This window comes from Drosophila kikkawai, chromosome 3R (assembly GCF_030179895.1).
Source record: "Drosophila kikkawai strain 14028-0561.14 chromosome 3R, DkikHiC1v2, whole genome shotgun sequence".
Classification (NCBI taxonomy): Eukaryota; Metazoa; Arthropoda; class Insecta; order Diptera; family Drosophilidae; genus Drosophila; species Drosophila kikkawai.
The window spans coordinates 29,992,707-30,013,236 of record NC_091731.1 but is presented as its reverse complement, the minus strand read 5'-3'; the positions used below and the strand labels follow the sequence as shown (position 1 = coordinate 30,013,236).

At 44.5% G+C, this 20,530-nt stretch overlaps 8 protein-coding genes across 11 annotated transcripts; 2 read left to right on the top strand and 6 right to left on the bottom strand.

Moving 5' to 3' along the window:
* Positions 1–235: 235 nt before the first annotated feature.
* LOC108077578 (uncharacterized) lies at positions 236–565 on the bottom strand. Its single transcript, XM_017170973.1, has one exon. The coding sequence runs from the start codon at positions 563–565 to the stop codon at positions 236–238; it is 330 nt and encodes a 109-aa protein (XP_017026462.1).
* Positions 566–1,305: 740 nt separating this feature from the next.
* Positions 1,306–1,939, top strand: Pdf (Pigment-dispersing factor). The gene has a single exon (XM_017171089.3). The coding sequence runs from the start codon at positions 1,397–1,399 to the stop codon at positions 1,697–1,699; it is 303 nt and encodes a 100-aa protein (XP_017026578.1). The 5' UTR covers positions 1,306–1,396; the 3' UTR covers positions 1,700–1,939.
* A 289-nt stretch (positions 1,940–2,228) lies between these two features.
* Positions 2,229–2,528, bottom strand: LOC108077794 (putative uncharacterized transmembrane protein DDB_G0286087). The gene has a single exon (XM_017171295.3). It carries the CDS (start codon positions 2,442–2,444, stop codon positions 2,229–2,231), a length of 216 nt encoding a protein of 71 aa, XP_017026784.1. The 5' UTR covers positions 2,445–2,528.
* Positions 2,529–2,662: 134 nt separating this feature from the next.
* Positions 2,663–4,697, bottom strand: LOC108077793 (golgin subfamily A member 7). Of its 2 annotated transcripts, XM_070286717.1 has the most exons (5): positions 4,559–4,697; positions 4,182–4,356; positions 3,961–4,113; positions 3,312–3,664; positions 2,663–3,249 (listed from the first exon to the last, which is right to left on the bottom strand). In XM_070286717.1, exons 2-4 carry the CDS (start codon positions 4,347–4,349, stop codon positions 3,524–3,526), a joined length of 462 nt encoding a protein of 153 aa, XP_070142818.1. In that variant the 5' UTR covers positions 4,350–4,356; positions 4,559–4,697; the 3' UTR covers positions 2,663–3,249; positions 3,312–3,523. The 2 variants fall into 2 exon arrangements, with proteins under 2 accessions (XP_070142818.1, XP_070142817.1); XM_070286716.1 differs by lacking the exon at positions 4,559–4,697 and having other exon boundaries at positions 4,182–4,510.
* A 636-nt stretch (positions 4,698–5,333) lies between these two features.
* On the top strand, positions 5,334–6,567 carry LOC108077792 (elastase-1). Its single transcript, XM_017171292.3, has 6 exons — positions 5,334–5,451; positions 5,504–5,651; positions 5,708–5,812; positions 5,995–6,113; positions 6,172–6,367; positions 6,420–6,567. The coding sequence occupies exons 1-6, from the start codon at positions 5,334–5,336 to the stop codon at positions 6,565–6,567; spliced, it is 834 nt and encodes a 277-aa protein (XP_017026781.1).
* Positions 6,459–12,423, bottom strand: LOC108077791 (organic cation transporter-like protein). Of its 3 annotated transcripts, none has more exons than XM_070286714.1 (7): positions 12,292–12,423; positions 8,459–8,905; positions 8,247–8,401; positions 8,004–8,172; positions 7,803–7,944; positions 7,569–7,722; positions 6,459–7,477 (listed from the first exon to the last, which is right to left on the bottom strand). In XM_070286714.1, the coding sequence occupies exons 1-7, from the start codon at positions 12,369–12,371 to the stop codon at positions 6,948–6,950; spliced, it is 1,677 nt and encodes a 558-aa protein (XP_070142815.1). In that variant the 5' UTR covers positions 12,372–12,423; the 3' UTR covers positions 6,459–6,947. The 3 variants fall into 3 exon arrangements, with proteins under 3 accessions (XP_070142815.1, XP_017026780.1, XP_070142816.1); XM_017171291.3 differs by lacking the exon at positions 12,292–12,423 and adding an exon at positions 10,764–11,668; XM_070286715.1 differs by lacking the exon at positions 12,292–12,423 and adding an exon at positions 9,730–9,778.
* A 2,141-nt stretch (positions 12,424–14,564) lies between these two features.
* shps (sheepish) lies at positions 14,565–17,019 on the bottom strand. Its single transcript, XM_017171050.3, has 3 exons — positions 16,548–17,019; positions 16,307–16,489; positions 14,565–15,492 (listed from the first exon to the last, which is right to left on the bottom strand). Exons 1-3 carry the CDS (start codon positions 16,925–16,927, stop codon positions 14,622–14,624), a joined length of 1,434 nt encoding a protein of 477 aa, XP_017026539.2. The 5' UTR covers positions 16,928–17,019; the 3' UTR covers positions 14,565–14,621.
* Positions 17,020–17,905: 886 nt separating this feature from the next.
* Orct (Organic cation transporter) lies at positions 17,906–20,179 on the bottom strand. Its single transcript, XM_017171382.3, has one exon. The coding sequence runs from the start codon at positions 19,798–19,800 to the stop codon at positions 18,145–18,147; it is 1,656 nt and encodes a 551-aa protein (XP_017026871.1). The 5' UTR covers positions 19,801–20,179; the 3' UTR covers positions 17,906–18,144.
* Positions 20,180–20,530: the final 351 nt, after the last annotated feature.

Sequence of the window (20,530 nt, the reverse complement as noted above, 5' to 3'; positions counted from 1 at the left end):
TGAAAGTTTTAATTCCAGCAAAGTTTTGGAAACTTATTCAATCAATTTTACAAAAACTTGAGAGGAGCACCGTTTCTGTTGGATTCCTTAATTCTAAATGGCTTAAATATAATTTATATATAAGCCTGAAATATGTATGCTTATCCTTACCTAAGAAATATGACTTGCTATAGATTATTCATTGAAATGTTACATTTATTGCTTTGAATGACACATGAGTCTGGAAATCGGGAACTCAACCCCGATTGTTGCTCCGCCTCAAGACCCTGACAAGGCGCCGGTTGCGTAGACGCCTTGATCTACTCCTGGTACTGGCGGTGGTGCTCCTGTAGATCCTGTACCTGCGCGTCACCGAATAATTTAGATTGGAGATCCGGAAACGCTTCCTCTTAACACTCGAGGAGGAGGAGGAGGCTGTCGTAGTTGTTGTCGTTGCTGTGGCCGCCGTTGTTGTTGTCGTTGTCGTCGTGGCGGCCTCTGTAGACGTCGTGCTACTGGCCGCATTGGCCACCCACATGCATATGCTTAGTGTGAGGAAACCCAGTGCCAGTTTTCCTGCCTTCATCTTGCTTTGGATGCTGCTGATCTGCTGCCTGGCCCACCGGCGGCTGGGAGTTTTTATATGTGCCCAAGACAATCGGTTCCGCAAATATGTATTTTCCTTACGCTCTCACCAATTACGTCTGCGCAAAATTTTTTGGCTATATTTGCACAGTTTGGTAACAGAACAAAAGAACAAGCTGGAATTTCGCACAAGCCATTAAATTAGATATTAAATACTCGGTTTTATTTTTACGACCCTCGTTCTAAAATTAATCACAAGATACACTTGAAAGAAATTAGGGGTCACTTTCTACTTTGTACCAATAGGGAAATGCCTTTGAAAATACTTTAATAATTCCTTTCATATCTTTCCACTTAAATTAATTGAGACACATAGGACAGTATTCTGAAAAGGAAAAGGAAAAACAGGAGTGCAAGTTGATCTTAAAGTTAAGTTTTTAAGAGTGTATATTAAGGGTATCCTCCTGGACAAATAACCCTGAAACCGAACGGGATTTGGTTCCCGCCTGGCTGCATGTTGGCACATAAAACACTGCATAATCAAATATTTGCGTGGTTCCAACTCGACTCTCCGACTCGATTCCGCTGCTTATTTGCCAGGCATCGAGGAGGACTGGCGGTGACATGTACTGGTCCTGGCACTGACACCGATACTGACGCCGCTGGGTTGCGTGGTTAGCACGGCCTCCCGCTGAGATTTACCTAAGTTGCCCCGTCCGGACCTCCTATAAAAGTGCGCGGCTTGACCGACTATCGTTCATTCGCAAGTCCCTGCTGCAGGTGTCCCGTGCTCTGTTCCCGCTGCTGCTGCACCCTAGTGCTTCTCAGACAAATGGCTCGCCTCACTTTCGCCCTGGTCCTGGTGTTTTTGGCCATCTTCTCCCGGTGCGGATCCTCCGGAGCCCTGGCCATGCCCGATGAGGAGCGGTATGTGCGCAAGGAGTATAGCCGCGACCTGCTGGACTGGTTTAACACTATAGGACAGTTCACGCCTGGACAATTGGCCACAATCTGTCGGTATCCGCTGATCCTGGAGAACTCCTTGGGCGAACCGATACCAATCAGAAAGCGCAACTCGGAGCTCATCAACTCGCTGCTGAGTCTCCCCAAGAACATGAACGATGCTGGCAAGTAGACAGGCTGGATAAGGAATAATGGATTCGATGACTGAAGTGGAATGGAGTTAGCTTTGGACCCCTGGAACCCGGATTATTATTATTATTATTTATTGTTACACGTTTTGTTGGTGCGTTGAGGAATGAGATTGAGAATGAGAAATCCATAGGAATGAGCAGTTGGTATAGCCATGTAATTGAGAGCAAAGACAGTATGAATTTGTTGCTTTAAAAGTTCTATAAAAAATATACAAATAGCAAATCTATGAAATTGTGTATTTTGATTCGATCCTGAGGACAATTTCGATTCTAATCCCATTTTTCATACATTTTCATTCATAGTTTCATAAATATTTTTTCATTGTGAAGTATTTACTCTGCATAGCCTCATAGAACAGTTGTTTCCTTGAACTTGACAACGAAGCTGAAAATAAGCTACTCAAATATTGAAGTTTTTGTCTAGAAAGTAGATAAATTTCCCCCACTAAAAGCTTAAAGTTAAAAAAATATAGATTTCATTAAGCATTTTTATTTTTCATTAAATCCTTTTTAGCCAGATTTTTTCACACGGATCCTTCGCACGATTTTGTAGTGAATATTGCGGGCCGTAAAATGCTTCCTGTGCACAGTACTAGGCGTGGCAGTTGTTGTGGTCGTGGTGGTACTGGCCTCCGTGGTTGTAGTGTTAGTCTGGGCAGAGGTTGGCTGCAGCAGGAAAAATCCGACGAACAGGACAACTGCCAATAGATAGGTTGCTAGCTTCATTGTTCTTGGCTTAAACAAAAGTGACTGTTTTCCTCAGGCCTTCAGGGCGCCTTTATATATCCGAATTCTCCCTAAACTTTAATGGAAAGTACCCAGACCGAGATGGTAAGTAAATAGGAGAAAACAATGAGAAATCCGCAAAACAAATTTTGCACAAAAAACAAGACTTTGTTTTCGTTTCGTGTTTACCCCACCGACAAAAACAACGTGTTGTAGGCTTCGTTTAGATGACGGCAATATATATTTTCCCTTATAAGATAGACAACTATGTTAATCAAGGTTGCTTATTTATATTAAAAATCGAACAATTCTTCACTTGTTTAATGGGTAAGTTCATTTGGCGCTGGTTGAAATCGGTAAGAGTTTGTATAGAAAACGTTATGCGTATGCCTTGTCTGATTAAGCCCAAAACTTTGCGTTTTTGAATGTAAATGAAAACGTTTGACAAGCGAATTGTTAGTAACGACTACGTACAATCAAGATGTATACAATTTTCGATTATAAATCAATTAATTCTCGCTGGAACAATGGTAACATATGCGAATGTGTGTATATGTTGATGCTTGCCTCGGCTCAAAATGCAGTTTCGGTAGCTTTCACTTACATAACTACATACTAAGCGCCAATGCGCCGGCGCTGCCTGATAATGCATAAATACTAACTAACTGGCCGTACCCTGCCTTGGCTAATCATTAACGGCTAATCTAGCATATCGTACGTGGCTGCAGCGGAGACGGTGTGCTCCCAGCACACCGCTGACTAAGTCGCATGCCCCGGAACACGCTCTGGCCGCTGCGCCGCCAAGCTGCAATGAACACGGATATTCGTAAGGCTATTATCTCAAAGCAGGATCTCTACGCTACTCACATATATGGTTATATGTTATAAAGCTTTAGCTGATTCTACAGCTTTGTTGTTTTTTTCTTCTTAACTTTTTGGAAACACACACAATGGCGCTGACTTTTGCTTGATATTTGCTGAAACGCACTCCTCCCTCATCCTTATGCTCCTCCTGTTGATGCGACTGTGGCTGGTTGATCTCACATGAAAAACTCGTTGGCCGAATGGGAGAGCGGAAGTCACGTTCGCCCCGGACGGTCGAATATTGTAATCTCTATGACGCGAAGACCCCGATATGTCGGATCGATCAGCTGCAGGCCCTTGGGATTGTAAATGCGTTCGTTTTGGGAAGCCACAAATTTGGATATCTTGCGAAGGGTCTGTGCGAGATTGAAGATTAAAATTAATTGAGGAATTAAATATTAAGTGGAGGTCAAAATAATAGCGGTAAATATTCAAGAAGCTCTAAGGTCTTATGTTGCCAAGACACAACCTTCAGTACAGTACAAAAGTACAAAGATATCTTTAACGTTGTTGTTCGATTAAAGGTCAACGACTTTTGGGTACTGATATTAACGCATACATTTTAACGTGTTGAATTTGTGACAAATTAAGAACCTTGTAGAAGGAGCTATTACTTCGACCGCACTTTTAGGTATTCACAAGGATGACGCACCTTTTCGTAGTGCGTTTCGGAGCACATGTAGATCAAGTAGGCTGTGATGCAGCCAATACAGCCCTCGCAGTAGGTGCCGCAGGATCCCTCCTCCGCCTCGGCGTAGAACTCATTTAGCCTGTTAATGGTGGCCTCGAAGACGTGTCGCTCGATCTGTGGTCAAGGAATCGAAGCCATAATTAAGAATGAGAAGAAAACTTTAGGGGAGTTTGTAGACTTACCATGCCGTCCAGCTCCGCAGGTAACCGTGTGTGGAACTTTACGGAGGTGCCCTCGCTGTAATCGCGCTGTATGAAGACCTTGCTGAAGACCACGCCCCCGCCAACGCCCTGGAGCGCCGTGGGATTGCCGCCCGCCGGAGTGCCACTGCCGCCGCCGCCCTGGGACATGATGTCTCTGAAAAAACCCATCGCCGCGTGAATAACCTCGCTCTGCAGCGCCCGATGCACTTGGTTGAGGGCGATCATTGCGACGGCAGGGTGGAGTGCCTGCTGGCGCCTCACAACTACTGGGCAGCTGGCCTTGCCTTTTCCAGCACAGCCCCAAAAACGGAGTGACTGGACTATGGAAAATTGGCATGGCCTGCTCCTGCACTTACCTGATTAGCTTGGAGTAGAGAAACCTTGGGTGGCCTGGAAGTGCCTGGAGTCGCTCTTTTATTGCTGTAACTTGATAAAAAGACAAATGTTTTCAATTGTTGCTAATATATTGCAGGTTTTCAACAGTGAGACCGCGCGATAAACACTGAAAGATACCACACTTTGAATATACTGAAGAAAATACTCTTTTAAAAATACGGTTAAATAGAAAACTTAGACAAATTTTTGTCTTTGAAAATATTTAATTCTTATCTTTATCTTTTGTTGTTTCTTTTTGGTATTTAATATTTTTATTTTATTTGTTTTAATAATCTGGTTGGTCAAATCTTTCAATAAGACCACATATTTAAAATACTGAATAAAAAACCGATTGAAAAAATACCATTACAATCGTTTTGTTATCGTATTTTTAAATTTGCAGCGTTGCCACATTGTCAGAAAGGGAACAGCGCACGTTACTTTTAATTTTTTTACTTTTTTTTTTTTTTAATCCGTAAAATTGTTTACTGAGCTATTGGGCAAAATTTAAGCCCAAATATGTAAGCAATGCAAATTAGATTACGTACATTGCTCCTGCTGACGCCGGCGCGTTGAGATTTGAAAACAATTTACCAACTCGAACGCATACGCATTGGAGTAGGAAATATTTGCACAGCTTGGCCTCTTGTTTCACTCCGCTGGAGAATGCCTCTTTATACGTGTATTTGTTCAGTGGCTTTTCTCTATTAGCAACCTGCTGACGGTCATATCTCAGTGTCTTTTCAAAGCTCAACCATGAACGCAGCCTTAGATCTCAGCCCCTGGGGATGGATATTTCCGCTGTGCTTGGGCTTTATGTCCTCCTGTCAGGCGGTTCCCATTGTCGGAGGCAGGATCGTGTCAACCGTGGGCAGTACATCTTGTACTAAAGAGCCATTAACACTAACTAAAAATCCATTTTAAAGGTAGCCCTATTAAATATCCGTTCATGGTCTCACTGCAAGACGTGATTAGGGGAAATGGCACAAGAGGATTTTCGTATCGGCATTTCTGCGGCGGTAGCCTGATCAGCGATCGCTGGATCCTGTCCGCAGCTCACTGTGTCTGGAGAAAGTAAGTGCTGTGAAGCTATGGGAACACTCTAATGACTGGTTACTATCTATGTTTAGGAACATTCACAATATCGCAGCGTTTATTGGCTATGAAGATATCGAAAACATAGGCCAGCTCGAACCATATGGTCTGGAAAGCGCCGAGTATATTTACTTCCAGCCGTGAGTAATCAAGTCAAGTTTAATACTCCCAAAAATAAAGAGAGAATACGCGATCAATGTCAAATGATAGAAAGAACTTTAAGTTTTAATTTAATCTTCTTTATAATAATTTCGGATTTTTGATAAGTCTTTCTTTAATATCAAGCAGTTTCGGGCACTTAAATATATAAATTTCATTGCAGATCCAACTTTAGGAATGATATAGCTCTCTTGTATATGAAACGGCGTTATTGGAGCTATCTCCGCCGGGACCTGCAATTCGCTCAACTGCCGCCACAGGGAATGCAACAAGATCGGAATGGTATATCGCAGCACTAACAAACTAAAAACGCTTTACCAATATGTTCTGACTCCATCAGAATCTTGCCGAATTATTGGCTACGGCGCCACTCGTCATGCAGGACCTTCGCAGAAGCAACTTTTTGAGGCCGAAGTTCGGGTGATTGGCAACCAGAAATGCCGGGATATCATAGGACATATCTGGGCCCCGCAGAACGGAGCGAGTACGGTGTGTGCCCTGGGCAATAATCAGGACTCTTGTCAGGGCGATTCTGGGTGAGTTTATTAATTTTATCTTTATCAATTTTAATTAATTAATTCGCTTTAGAGGTCCTTTGATCTGCCCGTATGGCGGCAGGGACTATATTTACGGCCTTGTGTCCCATGGTCTCACTTGCGGCATTCAGGGCATGCCCAGCATCTATACGGTGACCCGACCCTACTACGATTGGGTGCAGCTGCTCATGCAGTCCTAGATCTCTGGCGATCACGTATAAATAGTCGACTTTTTATGCGATATCAAACAGAAAAACAGTTATCAATATATACTTAAATAATGCAGGAATAGCACGGACTAACAACGAACTTAGAGGCTAGAGTACTGCAGGTTACAATATATCTAAAGTTAACACTAGACTAACTATGCAACCATTTTCACGACTTGATTGATCCAAAGTTTTGACTTGTTTTTTTTTTTACAGAGTCTTATAAACTTATTAATCTTTAAACTTTGTTAAAAATATGAGGATTAATCTGATTATAAAGATTCAGTACATAAAATCGAGGCTCTTGGAACTACCGATAAATCAAGTCGTGAAAATGGTATTTAACCTAGATTCGAGGGAGCCTTTTTTCATCACTTCTTTTCGGCCTCCTCCGCCGGAACGGTGGCTGGGGTATCCTCCACTTTGTCGGACAGCTTGCCCGTTCCAGTCTCCGGAAGCGTGAGGGTCAACAGGCCAGCTACTAGAACGCAGCAGCCGCAGATCGTGGTTGGAATGTACCACCCAAGGGCTCCCAGGATGTCGACCACAAATGGGGCCGAAATGGAGCCAACGTGGGCGAAGGTCGAGCAGGTTCCCAGCGCAGAGTTACGGATCTCGGTAGGGTAGAGCTCCGCGGTATACAGCGTAACCACAGAGTAGGTGGCACTGATACCAAAGCGTCCCAACATAGCAAAAGCCACAACCCAGGTGGTGTTGCCGGCGGGAACGGCTAGAACTAGCAGCAAGGACACGCCCGTCCAGAGGAACAGGAACATGGTTGTGATGCGACGACCCGTGAAACGGAGCATGATCACCGGCACCAGGTACGAGGGTATGTCCACCAGGCCTGTGCCTATGATGTAGAGGTACCGTGACACTGACATGTTGGCGGCATTCAGAGCTGGAGGAAATCAGTTGTATCGGAATTAGAATAAGTTTTCCCGTTTGTAATAATTAATTAGCTACAAAGTGGAACTCTGATTACTACTCACCCGTCACGTAGTAACTCAGCGAGGTGACGCAGAACATGAAGTACGAGGTGAAGATCAGCTTGCGCACGTTGGGATTGGCGAATAGCTCAATGATGGACTTCAGGGGACCATTCTTAAGTCTCTCACCCAGCGAGAAACTTCCCTGCGGCTCCAGCTGCAGTGGTAAAATATGCGTAATTAATGAACTCCCAGCCTGGCAACCAAACATAAATGTTCCTAGAACTTTGCACTCACCGACTTCTTATCGGTGACGACGGGAGCGACGGCTGCAGCCACAGGCTGGACTTGGTAATGACTGGGCTGTCTGAAAAGTATCTTGTAGACGCGATCATATCGCCGGTTTGTGATCAGCCAGCGGGGTGACTCATTCATCAGGCTAAAGAAAAATTTACATTTAAGGATCGGGATCAGATGGTTTGACAAAACTCCACTTACTAGCAGTTCAATAAAAGCAATAGAGAAGGAATAGTCAGAGCCAATTGCAGATGTCGCCATGGCTGAATGAAGTAGCCAATGATCGCCAGGATGATCATGCCCACGGGATAGGAAGCAGAAAAAGCTATCGACATCCATGAGCGATGCTTCAGGCAAATGTTTTCCACAACTAAATATAAATAAGATTAAAAATAATATACTAATAAATAACTCTTAAGCTTATAGTTCAGTTTAAGGACTTACTCATTGTAAAGGCAGGATAGAAGAGTCCTGAAGAAGCCGCTCCAAGGGCAAAACGTCCAGCCAGGAAGAGACTGTACCAGGGGGAGAAGGTGCAAAAGAAACTGCCCACGATGAAGAAGAGAGCACCCAGACTAAACGAAGTTTTCCGGCCGAATCTACAAGGATAAACATAAGAAGTCATTTGTAGAAGTTCGAGGGATCTTACAACTCACTTATCCGCCAAAATGCCAAAGGTAAAGGAGCCGCAGAACTTGCCCAGCGATATGGACACCTGGGCAGAAGTACGCTGGATGCTCTGCTCGCAGGTGAGATCCCAGTCGGAGACGAATGTGCTCTCCGGATTGGAGTACTCGTAGTGGCCCTTCACCTTGCAGGACACCTCCGCTGGCTGAGCGCTCTCCATATTATGGCTGGTGTAGTTGAGGGCCGCCTCGTAGGACATCTTGGCCAAATGCTGATAGTTCCAGTCCCACACCGTGCATCCACCGGAATCCAGGCCATGAGCCGCTATCTCCCGCTTCTGGGCCAGTGTCCAGTTGGTGTCCTGCAGGTCGGGGATGCCGCACCACTGATCGTCAGGCAGGTGACCCAGCAGCGTGTAGGAGGACACATGGAAGCCGTTAAGTATGTTGGGAGTGACGCATAGGAAGAAGATGGCCCTGGGAAGGGGGAAATAGTTGTAATAAGTTATTAGCCAGTTGAGTTGCTAATTGGGTTTTTGTTTTCGCAGATACTGTATCTCGCATCCGGACAAATTGTTTACAACACGCAAGTCCCAATCGTTCGCACATTGACACCGCTTGGCTAACTGCTTTCTGCCTTTGGGAATGCAAATAATAACACCGATCAAAACATTGGTGTAAAAACAAAGCTACGAAGGTTGCCGATAGGGGCAACGGGCGACAGATTCGGCCGGATTATGTACGCCGCTCACATAATCACTTAATGGCAGTTAAAGATTCGCAGAGAGCAGCATACGCCGTCGTCGTTAATCATTAAACAAATCGGGCAACCGGAACGCAGTGCGCAATATTTACATATCCGACTTTTTCACGTGACTCCCCCAACCCCAAACACGTAGAGTTCCGCGAAAAAGTTCGTCAAAATTCAAGTCATTCCCGCACCACACACACTCTGTGTATAACCGCGTTTTGAGGACTTCCTCCGGTGTGACTCAGTTGAACGACTTCCAGGGCACTTGTCCTCCAATGCGAGATTGAAGATAGTGCCCATATAGGATCCATTACACGGTCGATCCCCATCCCGATCATGATCTGGGTAATGGAACCGGTACTCGCGATCCCACATCGCCCGATTTCAATTCACAAGCTGCTTATCAGCTCCGATTGAGCGTAATGGAAATGTATTGCTGATATGCCCAGATTTCCAGTCTATATTTAAATCGCGTTTCAAGCCTGACCATTGCCCTGTGATCGGAACCCGGCCGCAGGGATGATTCCCCGCGATCCGGGACTAAAATTACCACCAGGAAGCCCCACGTGCTGTTCAGCCTCGCCTTATCGGAAGCGGATAAAAAAGCTAATTCGTTTTAGCTTGAAACTATGTGAATAGTTCGTGGCTTACTAAGTGGGTTCTTTAACAAATCAAGAGTTTAGTCAAGCGAAAAAAACCAATTAAAACTGTTTCAACGCAATCGCAACTGCCGGCGCCGCCTGACTAATGTCAACAACAATTTCCAAAGACTCAACCTTTAGAGGCCCGTGCACTGCATTCACTATGATGTGGGTCAAGTGGAACGTGATTCGAGCCGAGCTAAAAAGGTGCTTCCTCGACTTTTCGCGCATTATGGCAGAAATATGATTCCTTCTATGTGCTCCATAAAGTATCGTTCAAAAGTGAGATCACAAACAGAATTAATGTAGATCAGGGACCAGTTTTTGTAAACAAAAAAGAAAAACCACGACTCTTTCCCAAACGATTTAAATAACATAATTAGTTTGTGAGTTTAAATGAATTAATTCTAGTCAGAACTGGTTAACACTTAATGTCTATAATTTATAGCTAGGAACTGTTTACAAAATCACAGACAACTACTATTACGATTCGACCTTTAATGATCATACTTTTCTCTGATTATAATCAGATAATTATCATAACACAACCAAGCCCTACCTAATCAAAGTGATTGCTTTTTTAGAAATAAATAAATTTAATAACCTTTTTAAATTGTTCTAAATTAAAACGATACTTTCTTTTCTTGGAAACAAAAGATTATGAATTAACAAAAGTTCTAAAAATGTAAGATAGAAAATGAAAATTATAAAGAAAAGCAATTAAAATTATTAATTAAAGAATTTCATTGTAAAATAAACTCAAATTATATTTAAATTTACTTTTCTAAATTTACTTGTATTTTTTTAAGTATGCCACTGCTTTTTTTATCAGTTAAAATATTTATCTTTCAACAAACCTAAAAGTATCGTAAATATTTCCTTTTTAATAAAATCCTACACCTTTAATTTATTCCTTGTATTTCATCTCAGTGCATCTACTTACCAGACATATGCCCCGCCACTGCCCACGATCTCCAGCTGCTTGGTTAGCAGATCCTTCATGCTGTCCTCGCTGATGAGCTCGCGGCTCTTCTCCGGGTTGTCCTTCGACTGGGTCATGTTTGCGAGTGCAATATCACAGCTACAGCGGATTTTGAAAGCAAGCTTCCGATAATGAAGGCGATGCTGCGATCGTATCTGACGGATTGCCGGGGGGAGATTCGGTTCGGTTCTGACACTGAACTTGGATTCCTTTGCCCGCCAATCTATTTTCGTTCTCTGTGCAGCCAAAAAAGCTCTGCGGTTTGGGATTCAAATCGGGCTTAGGCACCTAAAACGGGGCTTCTGGGACCGCGAGGAGTGCATTCACTCCGTGTGGAGCAGATAAGGCACGGCGGCGCTAGCGACGATCGCTCGATATATTTTGCCGCTGATATATGTCGTCGTTCCTCGACTATATTTCACTTTCACTTCGCCCAATGCCGCTGATCGACGCGACGGCAGGTCGCTGTAATATTTTCGGCGCTGCTGGGATGTGTTTACCTATCGACGGGTTCTACTCTCCCATTTCTTGATGTTTTTTCAATTGTTAATGCAGCGCAGCACATGGGAGCGCTTCGGTTTGACATACGCGACACGTTTTTTTTTTCGTGGTTCCTCTTGTTTTCAGCATTCGCCTGTTGTTGTTTTTTTTTTTTAAAGTATCCCTCAAGTCAAAATAAACATGAAAATAAATGAAATATTTTCGGGGCTGTTTGAGGTTTGCCTCTCCCTCACTTTTTTCCTAATATTATTTTTATTTTTTTTATTTATTAATTTTTTGGTTGCAACGCGTGTTGCAGTTGCTGCGTTTGGTGCTGTCCGACGGTGCTATCCGCCGATGTTGCTATCAACTACTTGTCGCTTCGGAAGCGTCTCACAAACTAAGCCCACGGGAGGCCGATCGCGTCGTTTTGTACGCGCTTCCATTGGGAGCGGATGGGGGATCTGGGGGACTTGGTCGGGGGCGGTACTAACATCGTACTCGGTCAGTGCCTCAGTCCCAGTGGCAGTGCCGCTGCTATCCGTGATTCACTCGGGATCGCTCGGCTCTCCTCCCGATCCAAATACTCGAGCACATTATGTTGTGTTCTTTTTGGATTCGAGTGCAAGCATTAGCAATAAAATAAAAAATTAAATTCAGTCATAGAGCGTCTGAAGAGAGATGCCTATGGCGAATGTCAAGCCAAAAAGTGCGCACTCTACGAATGGCCAGGGAAAGCTCTGATTTTATGAGTATGCTCCACGTAATTGAATCATTTGAAAGCAGAACAATTACGAAATATTTTTGTATTGTTATCGAAGCAGCTGTCGTTTTATTTTCAAAATTAGTACGCGAAAAAAATAAAGTATATTTAATGGGTTCGCTTATATATAAGCTGATTAGCTTTCCAGCACAAAATTGAGTTTGGGGTGAGCTCTACTTAACATGTAGATATTAACTAGATTGTATTATTTGTAATTCCGAAAAAATAAATGCATTCTTAAATTACCTTTCAGTCAAAATCCAAGCAGAGATGGTAAACAAAAATTTATTTTTAAAACAAAGAACGCATTCCAAATATTCGATCATTGGTTTTTTTATTAGAACAAAGGCTGGAAATACATTTAAATAAATATTCCCTTATTGTCGAGTATCGGGAATATGACATTTAACTGAACCTAAGGACAGGAAATGGAATACACAGTGACGTTTCTACAACTGTTATATTAAAAAGTAGTCTTTGTTATGTAAACAGAGCTTCTTATTAAAAAAAAAAACCTTCCTAGCTCCTAATATACATCAATTTAAAGTAATCCAACTTATAATACTGATGGAAAATGGTCCGTTTACTGTTTTACGAAACCCAATAAATAAATTCAATTTAAATTTCCATATGCACATATGTCCCCTAGAAAGCACCCTAAATTTTTTGTATTTATTACAGTAAAGTACCAATAGTGTGGTCTCCGCTGCTCATTACAAATGCGTCAGGCAACAAGAAGACATTTAAATACACTCCCGATCGGACGAACACTTGAACATATGGTACCCGCTCTCTACTCAATCCCTTACATTCCATTACACTCACGCTCCCTGGTATGAGACTACCCGAACCCCGTGATATATTTACATTAACAGGCCGCTTAATTCTGTTGTCTCTGTATTTCATTACGAATCCCCATTTCCCAGTCGCTTTGGTGATATCCGAGAGTCGGTGGGTATTGTTTACATTTTTATTTTCGAGTTGCGCCGTTCGAAATTCCCAAAGACCGATCGAGAGGAGAGCGTGTTTCTGAATGGGCAACAGTTGTTTTCTATATACAATGTTGAAAAACTGCCGCCTCATATTGTGATGTTCTCGCCGGCAGCTGATTTGTGAATGAATGAATCTGGGAATCTTCAGAGTTTACACCATATTATATCCAACTCGAACCAGAACTCTGCAGCCGGACGATCGAAATCGAACCAGATTTCTACGCAGTGACCTTATCGTCTGATTCGATTAGGGTTAACCTCTGTTATCGGCGAACATCGAGGGTCCTCCTCGGGCCTGGCTAAGATCAATTGAACTCAATGATGCTTGATTGATTAATCGACGTAAGCAGTAACCCTGCGGGTAAAGATAGATATAGGCTGACCTTGGGCAGTTTATGGGCTGTGATTGTTGTGGGCTATATTCCGCATATGCCAATTATGGTTTTCTCTGTTACCGCATTCTAATTCGTGATTGTTCAACTCTATATAGTAAATGTATTCAGTTCCCAGGCCTGCAACCCATCCTGCTCATTCTATTCATCTGTGAAATTCGCACTGAGGCAGTACCAACGGTTTTAGCCACTCGGTTTAAGCCGTAATTAGAGCTCTATGTTCAGCTCGCATGTTGTGATGCACATGGGTGTGCCTTCTATTAGCAATTCGATTGTCGCCGGTTTTCTGGGTTGGTCCCTCGAATTATTTTGATTCAACTACAGCCTTTGTTTTGGGAACGCACGTGCAGTATCTAACGGTTGTGTAGTATAATATATTATTTTATAAATGTTCCTACGAAAAGTATTATTTCTGGATGTGCCAGTTTCCTTTCAACTGGACAGCCCAACGAGTGATAATCTAATAATAAGCACCTCATTTACATAATCGCTTAAAGTTCTTTATAATGTGATAAGGCTTTGTCAAAAGGTGATTTATATAAAATGGCACTTTATGCAGATGTCAAGCCCAATTCAAAAATAGTTTAGCGAAAAGTGCACAGGAAAAAATATAAATAGTAAAGTAGGAAATAAATATATAAACTTGCCAAGTGCCAAAGGTTAACTATTATCAACATAACTATCTAAAGAATACCCTAACTGATCAGACTTTAATAATTACCCTCTTTTATTTATATCATATTTTAAGATATGTATTCATTATTTTCCTGCAAGTTTAAGTTTTTGGTCTTTATTATAGTCCCTCTTAATTGTGCAATCAAATTCCTCTCGATACCTTACCCCACACTGTAGTGGAAATACCTCTTAAATAATAATTCAAATTTATAAAGACAGCACAATTTAGCTGCTGGCCAGGCGTTGGCGAAACTTAAGTGAATGATTGCCGACGAAACGAGCTGGGAATTGTGCTCGAATTCGTACAAATCCAGGCGTTGCTAAACTCACTAAATTCAATGAGAGCGCATTTAAGACGAAACACTCGACCGAAAGTGAGACTAAGCCACAGACTAAGCCGCATGCTAAGCCGCAGTCTAAGCCCCAAACTAAACCCGAGTCAAAGGCCTAGACTGAGGCGTGGGTGACAAGGTCAAGAGGAGACTTTAATTTCTAAAGGCACAGACGTTTTTATCATCTAGGACAGCCTTTCATAGCCAAAGTTGAGCAGGCAGGTGATTCCAACCACGAAGCCGCCGTAAAAGGTGACGTTGTAGAGATTAAGCCGGCTGAGCAGTCCCCTGAAACGTCCGGTGCCATTTTCTTCTAGGAGGGCCTTCGTTCGTGCTTCGATCATGTCCTTCCAGCTGACCACCTGGGGCCTCACCACAAACAGAGCATTCACCGCTGCCCGGACGCCACTCTCCACAGCTCCGCCGATAAGGCTGCGGTAGGTTGTGCCCACGGCCGAGGAGCTGGACCAGATGATACGGAGCCAGGGCTTCACCAGCGGTTTGTGCAGCGCCACGTTGAGCTCGTCGGTGAAGCAACTGCACTCCAGAGGTTGTCGCATCTCCTCGCCAAACTGTTCGGCCAGATGCTCAAGCACCTCGCCCATTACATCCTCCTCGTCCTCTGACAAATGCAGCATGTAGCCGTTGATGGTGGACATGCCGCACTCGTGGGCACTGATTAGCGGTCGGGAGCTGAGAAAGTTTCCGGAATAGCCCAGCTCGGTCCAATGGGACTTGTCATATCGCAGCTGGAACTGGCTGATTCGGCGACGCTGCCTCTTTCCAGCTGTGGAGGCCACCGGTGGCAGAAAGGCCTTCGGAATGGGGGGAGCGAACTGGAGCTTCTGAATCTTGTTCCAGGGTATTGCCAGGATCACGGCCTGGGCCGTATACTTAGTGCCCTCCGCATCCGTGACCTCCACGTAGTTCCTCCAGTGCTCCAATTTCACGGCTCGGCAGTTGAGGGAGATGGCGGTGAACGGGATCTGATCCAGTATCTTATCGATCAGCGTCTGAGTGGAGACCTCGTAGAAGCTGCTCGGATAGGTGAAGTAGCTAGGGGTGAAAGTAATATTTAATAGCTTATGAAGGGTTGATGTGTGCGCACTGTTTTGACATCCAATCAATCACACCTAATAATTCACTTTGAATGGGAAACGTAAATGAGACACGTAAACCACTATTTAAACATCCGTTACTGTTTTGTGACCCAATCAATCTTGGCTCAAGAAACACGCGCCAGATCTATTAAATATAGCTATTTGTAGATGAGCAATAAATCATTGGCTCAATCACAGTCTCATCTAAAGTCAATTCGTTTTAACCCATTTTTTACCGAAACAGATTTTTTTTTCAGGTGCGCTCTAAATTAGGAAACAAGACCCTTATTAAAGTTAATTACTAAATTATTAAAAACACGTGACAGAGTTTGAGAAAATATGGTTTCAAGGCCACAGCAAAAAAATTGAATAAAACAAGCAAATATTAAAAAATATTAATAATTCATCATGCAACCCAAACATCAAACTGGCGAAAATTCGATTTGGTTAATTAATGGTAATTTAAAACAGGAATTTTAATTAAAACGCCTACTTAATGCTCACAAAAAATATATCAGAATAATTTAAGCCTATCTGCACTGAGCTATATCCGGTAAGGTATTACTCTAAGAATAAAATAATATTATTTAGAATATTTGGCTTATATTGATAAATTATATAGAGGAAAATTGACAAAAATAGGTAAGCGATATATAAATATCGATGTTCGCGTTAAATATCCTTACAGTAGCGATATAGCAATATTTTCTATCATCCTTAATTCTAAGTTTATGAATCGAAGTAAAAGTTTAAAAAATACTACCCCTTACAAGTCAATTATCATTCTGAGACCACCGCAGGAGCTACACACGGACATGAAGACATCGTAGACCACTTCGTTGGCTGGAACGCCACAGACCACTTCCACCAGGTTGAGCATGAAATTCCGCGACTTGCCAAAAAACAAATGTTGGCAGATATGCTGCTCCATATTGGACACCCGTTCGCGGAGGCTGATTGTGATTAAATTAATAAAAAATAATTATAAAGGAAATAATACCCGCAACCCACTTGAATCGCTTTGTGCGAAACTTGTTCATCCGCAGTTCCAACATATTGATGTACCGCTCTAGCTCGAATTTGGCTGGCAGAGCTGTGAGTCCTCGGTCCAGGTCCCAGCACCTACGCAGAGATTCGTTGTCGCTACTCCGGCGCCTCGGCGACACCTCCACGCTGGCCAGATAGGCAAGCATGCCAAGCTGCTCTCTGTCCACGAATCGAATGCCATCCTCACCCAGCTGACCGCCCACAAAGTCGCTCGCCTCTATGATTCTTAGCTTCAGGGAGCTCTCCTTGGACAGGATCTTTAGGGCGGAAGCCAGACCTGAGAGGCCGGCACCCACAACGAGAACGTCTAGTTCCGGGGACTGTGGGCCAAAGGGCAAAGCCATTTAGTCCTGGAATCTACAGCATAGAGCAGCTGATATGTGTATTTATTTGACATTTTAATCACCGATAGAAAAATATGAAAACTTTGGCAAAGACGGTTTGACATGCTCGCGTACAGTTTGAGAGGTTTGAGAGGCTTGAACGAAAAAACTACGCATACTTTTAGGCTGTCGAGAAGGTAAGGAAAAAATAGATTCGGATGAACTATAGCCTAATTTTAATGTAAATCGATATGAAAACATTTAACTGGGGAATACCATCAATCAAGATGATATCTAATCAAAACAAACTTTATAGTAAAGGCTATTAAAATGTAGGTGTGATTGGGAAACCAGTGAGATATCATAACCTTTGTTATAATTACGTTCTTATTTTATTCAAAAGAGCAAGAGAAACACATTATAATATAATATAATATATAGAAAAAAACATATTGTAAATTTCAAATAAGAATCTATTGTTTCATTGCCTTTGGTTATGTTTGTATATACATTTTTTTATATTTTTCTATGAGTTTTTACAATATAAAACCAGGAATTTTATAATCGTATTTCCTTGGTGACGTATTTTGGGGTATCCAATTCCGATTCCAGATATCTGACACTTACCTTGAGTTCGCTGAACTTTCCTCACTCGCCTATAGCAAGTCATTCTGAGTTTTATTAAATATACTCCGATTTGCCCAGACGAGTCTGTTGCCATATGCGTTCTGGGCTATCAATGCCAATGCTTTGACAGTGAACTGCTATCAGTTTTATCTACGACACATAGTAATTATAAGTTGTACAAAAAATGGAAACATATGGCAGCCAGACTTCTCGCACCGAGCAAGTGCAGCCGGAGCTTGCATTCGATGAGATGGGACCGCTTTCTTATCAGTCGCGACCGTTTAGACCTAATTTTTTTTTTTCAATGAGCGAAATATTATCGCCACTGCGAGAGACTTGAGAGACGCCTCAATAAACAAAGTGGTCATAAAGTTCGTTGAATCGCAAGTGCACCCACGGACCGGGGAACAAGTCGCAGTTACTTGTATTTTATTAAAATGCTTGTAAAGGTAAACAAATAGAGGGAATGGAATGAATTGTTGTTCCCCTCGGGGAAGAGTAGATGCGCAGTATGCTTAAATTCGTTGAAATCGTCTATGGCGCAAGCCAATTGAGGCCGTCTGCCTCGATTGCAGCAAGTGGCTGTGGCTCTCTCGCGATCCGGTCTCCAATTAGCCCAACTTTACGTCGAGCATCCCCCTCAGCTCCTGGGTGGCACTCTCTCCCTCCTCAGCGGAATCCTCTGGCGCCGTCTTCTTGCCGAAGTTCTCCCCATCCTCGATGGTCTCGGGCATAGGCTTGTTCAGGGTCTCCGGCAGCAGCAGGGACATCAGTCCGGCGGTGAGGGACAAAGCACCGCAGATGATTAGGGGAAGAGGTCGCCAGATCTCGCCCAGCAGCTTGAGGTAGGGCGCCAGGATGCCGCCCACACGGGCCACCATGGACGAGGCGCCCAGACCCACATTACGCACCACTGTCGGAAACTGCTCCGCCGAGAATATGTATATGGTTCCGTAGGAGGAGGTGATGGCCAGCTTGCCTATCATGGCGCAGGCAATGATCAGCCAGTTCATGTCGCTGGGCACAAAGATGGTGGCCAGCAGACTAACACCGGCCACCATCATGGTACCGCACAAGATCGAGCGGCGACCCCAGCGGTTGAGGGTGAAGAGGAGCAGCACGTAGCCGGGAATCTCCACGGCACCGGAGATCATGAAGTTAATGAGTTGGTTTCCCCCCAGGTTGTTGGTGTTCCACGAGAGGCCGTAGTAGACGCCGCTGTTTACGAACCAATCGAAGAAGATCAGCAGGGTCTTCCGGCGAAGATTGGGGTATCGGAGGAGATCAAACACCGTTGCCGCCGGTTGGGAAGCTGTCAGTTCATCTTGTTTCTTCTTCTCGGCCACCTCGTCCACCAGCTGCTCATAGATCTCGCTGGGTATCTCGACCCGGTTCTCCTTGGCTGCCTTTTTGATGATCACGAATGCCTCATCTTTGCGACCCTTTAGTAGCAGCCAGCGGGCAGACTCCGGAATGATCCAGTAGTAGCAGATGAAGAGGAGCCCTGGCAAAGTCAGAGCGATCTGCAGCCAGCGCCAGTCGTGGATAAAGTAGGCGAAGCCAGCAGTCAGCATGAAGCCCACGGAGAAAAACATCTGCATTGCCACGCCGGCAAAGAGGCGGTACGAGGAGCCCACCATTTCCAAGGCGATCACGTAGGCCACCAGGAAGACACCCGAGGTGGTGGCTCCCACAATCATCCGGGATATGGTGTAGCTGAAGTACTCAGGAGAGACAGCAGCCAGCACGCCAAAGATCAGCTGAATCACCAGCGAGGCGAAGAAGGTGGGCTTGCGTCCCAGCTTATCGGACATCTGGCCAAAGATGAAGCTCCCAAGGAGCACGCCCAGCATGAAAAGCGAGTCGCTGGTGGCGCTTAACAGACTCCGGTTGCACACCATATTCCACTCGGTGACCGCACTATTGAGGTACTTGCTCTGGTCGTAGACGTAGCGGGAACAGCTCCTGGTCTGGTTACTGCTCCGCGGAATGCTGCCGTTCAGGTACTCCTCTGAGTACTCCACATCGTAGTAGGAGCAATAATCTCCCTGCGGATACGACAAATTCCACTGGTGCGGCGGCAGCTCGTACCGACTTTCCTCATTTTCGAAGGGCAGGGCGCAGCGGAAGTCAGGCTTAGCCAGCAGGAACACTCCGGCCAGCTTGTGGAAGGCGCAGACAATGGCCGGCAGGCAGAGAAGGTAGTAGATGCGCTTCTGGTAGCGACCAAACTCCCCCAGGTGGGTGATGACGTCGTCGTAGCCCATTTTCGAGTCTAGGCCACGTTAAGCAGGTGTCACACTGATTTAAGGGGGACCGTCGAGTGTCGTACGATAACTGGCGAGCGGTTCAATGGTCGCAGCTAGCACCTCTCGCGACTCCGTGACGTATGCGTAACTTATTAGTGAGGCGCGTGGCGTTGCGTATACGCCCGGTGCATCTAGTGCAGCCTAACCCGTTTGATTGTGCAACGATCTGGTTGGAATTGGAGCCAGGGTCTTCAGCTGCAGCAGCCTCCAGCGCGAGTAGGTGGCCAAACTGATCTGCGTATCGATGCGGGTATCGGTCCCGGTCTCTGATCGAAGTGGTGGAGTGCGCGATCAACCGCTCGCCAGCTGCGTCAGTCTCAGACTAAACACAAAGAGCGCTTGAGGGTTCTGAAGAACCCAAAACGCTCCACGACCAGCGTGGTGCGTGCCCGTATCTGTGTCAGTGCGAGCGTTCTAGTCGACTATCTGTGCGAGTGTGTGTGTGAGCGTTCCACCCTGTGACCAATCTATTGATCACCCATAGAAGCGGAGTTTTCATGGAAAACAGGGATGGAAAAAGGAGGCTGCAATGCAGCTGCCTTACGTATTTGGGCATCGTACGATCTCGAGTAATTAGTGGCCGTACGAATAGCTCCTCGCCAGAGAAAGAGTTCACTGAAAGTGGCCTGATTCCGACTGATGATGGCAAAGCATAAATTCCATTCTTTTGCAGAAGACCATACAGCCG

Excerpts from the sequence above, each read along its gene's own strand:
- LOC108077578 (XM_017170973.1), bottom strand. The coding sequence starts at position 565 with ATGAAGGCAGGAAAACTGGCACTGGGTTTCCTCACACTAAGCATATGC.
- Pdf (XM_017171089.3), top strand. The coding sequence starts at position 1,397 with ATGGCTCGCCTCACTTTCGCCCTGGTCCTGGTGTTTTTGGCCATCTTC.
- LOC108077794 (XM_017171295.3), bottom strand. The coding sequence starts at position 2,444 with ATGAAGCTAGCAACCTATCTATTGGCAGTTGTCCTGTTCGTCGGATTT.
- LOC108077793 (XM_070286716.1), bottom strand. The coding sequence starts at position 4,427 with ATGATCGCCCTCAACCAAGTGCATCGGGCGCTGCAGAGCGAGGTTATT. Across the intron at positions 4,114-4,181 it reads CTGCGGAGCTGGACGGCATG|ATCGAGCGACACGTCTTCGA; the intron begins GTAAGTCTACAA and ends CCTTGACCACAG. Across the intron at positions 3,665-3,960 it reads CCGAAACGCACTACGAAAAG|ACCCTTCGCAAGATATCCAA; the intron begins GTGCGTCATCCT and ends AATCTCGCACAG.
- LOC108077792 (XM_017171292.3), top strand. The coding sequence starts at position 5,334 with ATGAACGCAGCCTTAGATCTCAGCCCCTGGGGATGGATATTTCCGCTG. Across the intron at positions 6,114-6,171 it reads AATGCAACAAGATCGGAATG|AATCTTGCCGAATTATTGGC; the intron begins GTATATCGCAGC and ends TGACTCCATCAG. Across the intron at positions 6,368-6,419 it reads TCTTGTCAGGGCGATTCTGG|AGGTCCTTTGATCTGCCCGT; the intron begins GTGAGTTTATTA and ends AATTCGCTTTAG.
- LOC108077791 (XM_017171291.3), bottom strand. The coding sequence starts at position 10,879 with ATGACCCAGTCGAAGGACAACCCGGAGAAGAGCCGCGAGCTCATCAGC. Across the intron at positions 7,945-8,003 it reads TTGCTTTTATTGAACTGCTA|CCTGATGAATGAGTCACCCC; the intron begins GTAAGTGGAGTT and ends ATTTTTCTTTAG. Across the intron at positions 7,478-7,568 it reads GCTGAGTTACTACGTGACGG|CTCTGAATGCCGCCAACATG; the intron begins GTGAGTAGTAAT and ends GATTTCCTCCAG.
- shps (XM_017171050.3), bottom strand. The coding sequence starts at position 16,927 with ATGGCTTTGCCCTTTGGCCCACAGTCCCCGGAACTAGACGTTCTCGTT. Across the intron at positions 16,490-16,547 it reads TTTCGCACAAAGCGATTCAA|CCTCCGCGAACGGGTGTCCA; the intron begins GTGGGTTGCGGG and ends AATCACAATCAG. Across the intron at positions 15,493-16,306 it reads CTCAGAATGATAATTGACTT|CTACTTCACCTATCCGAGCA; the intron begins GTAAGGGGTAGT and ends TTTCACCCCTAG.
- Orct (XM_017171382.3), bottom strand. The coding sequence starts at position 19,800 with ATGGGCTACGACGACGTCATCACCCACCTGGGGGAGTTTGGTCGCTAC.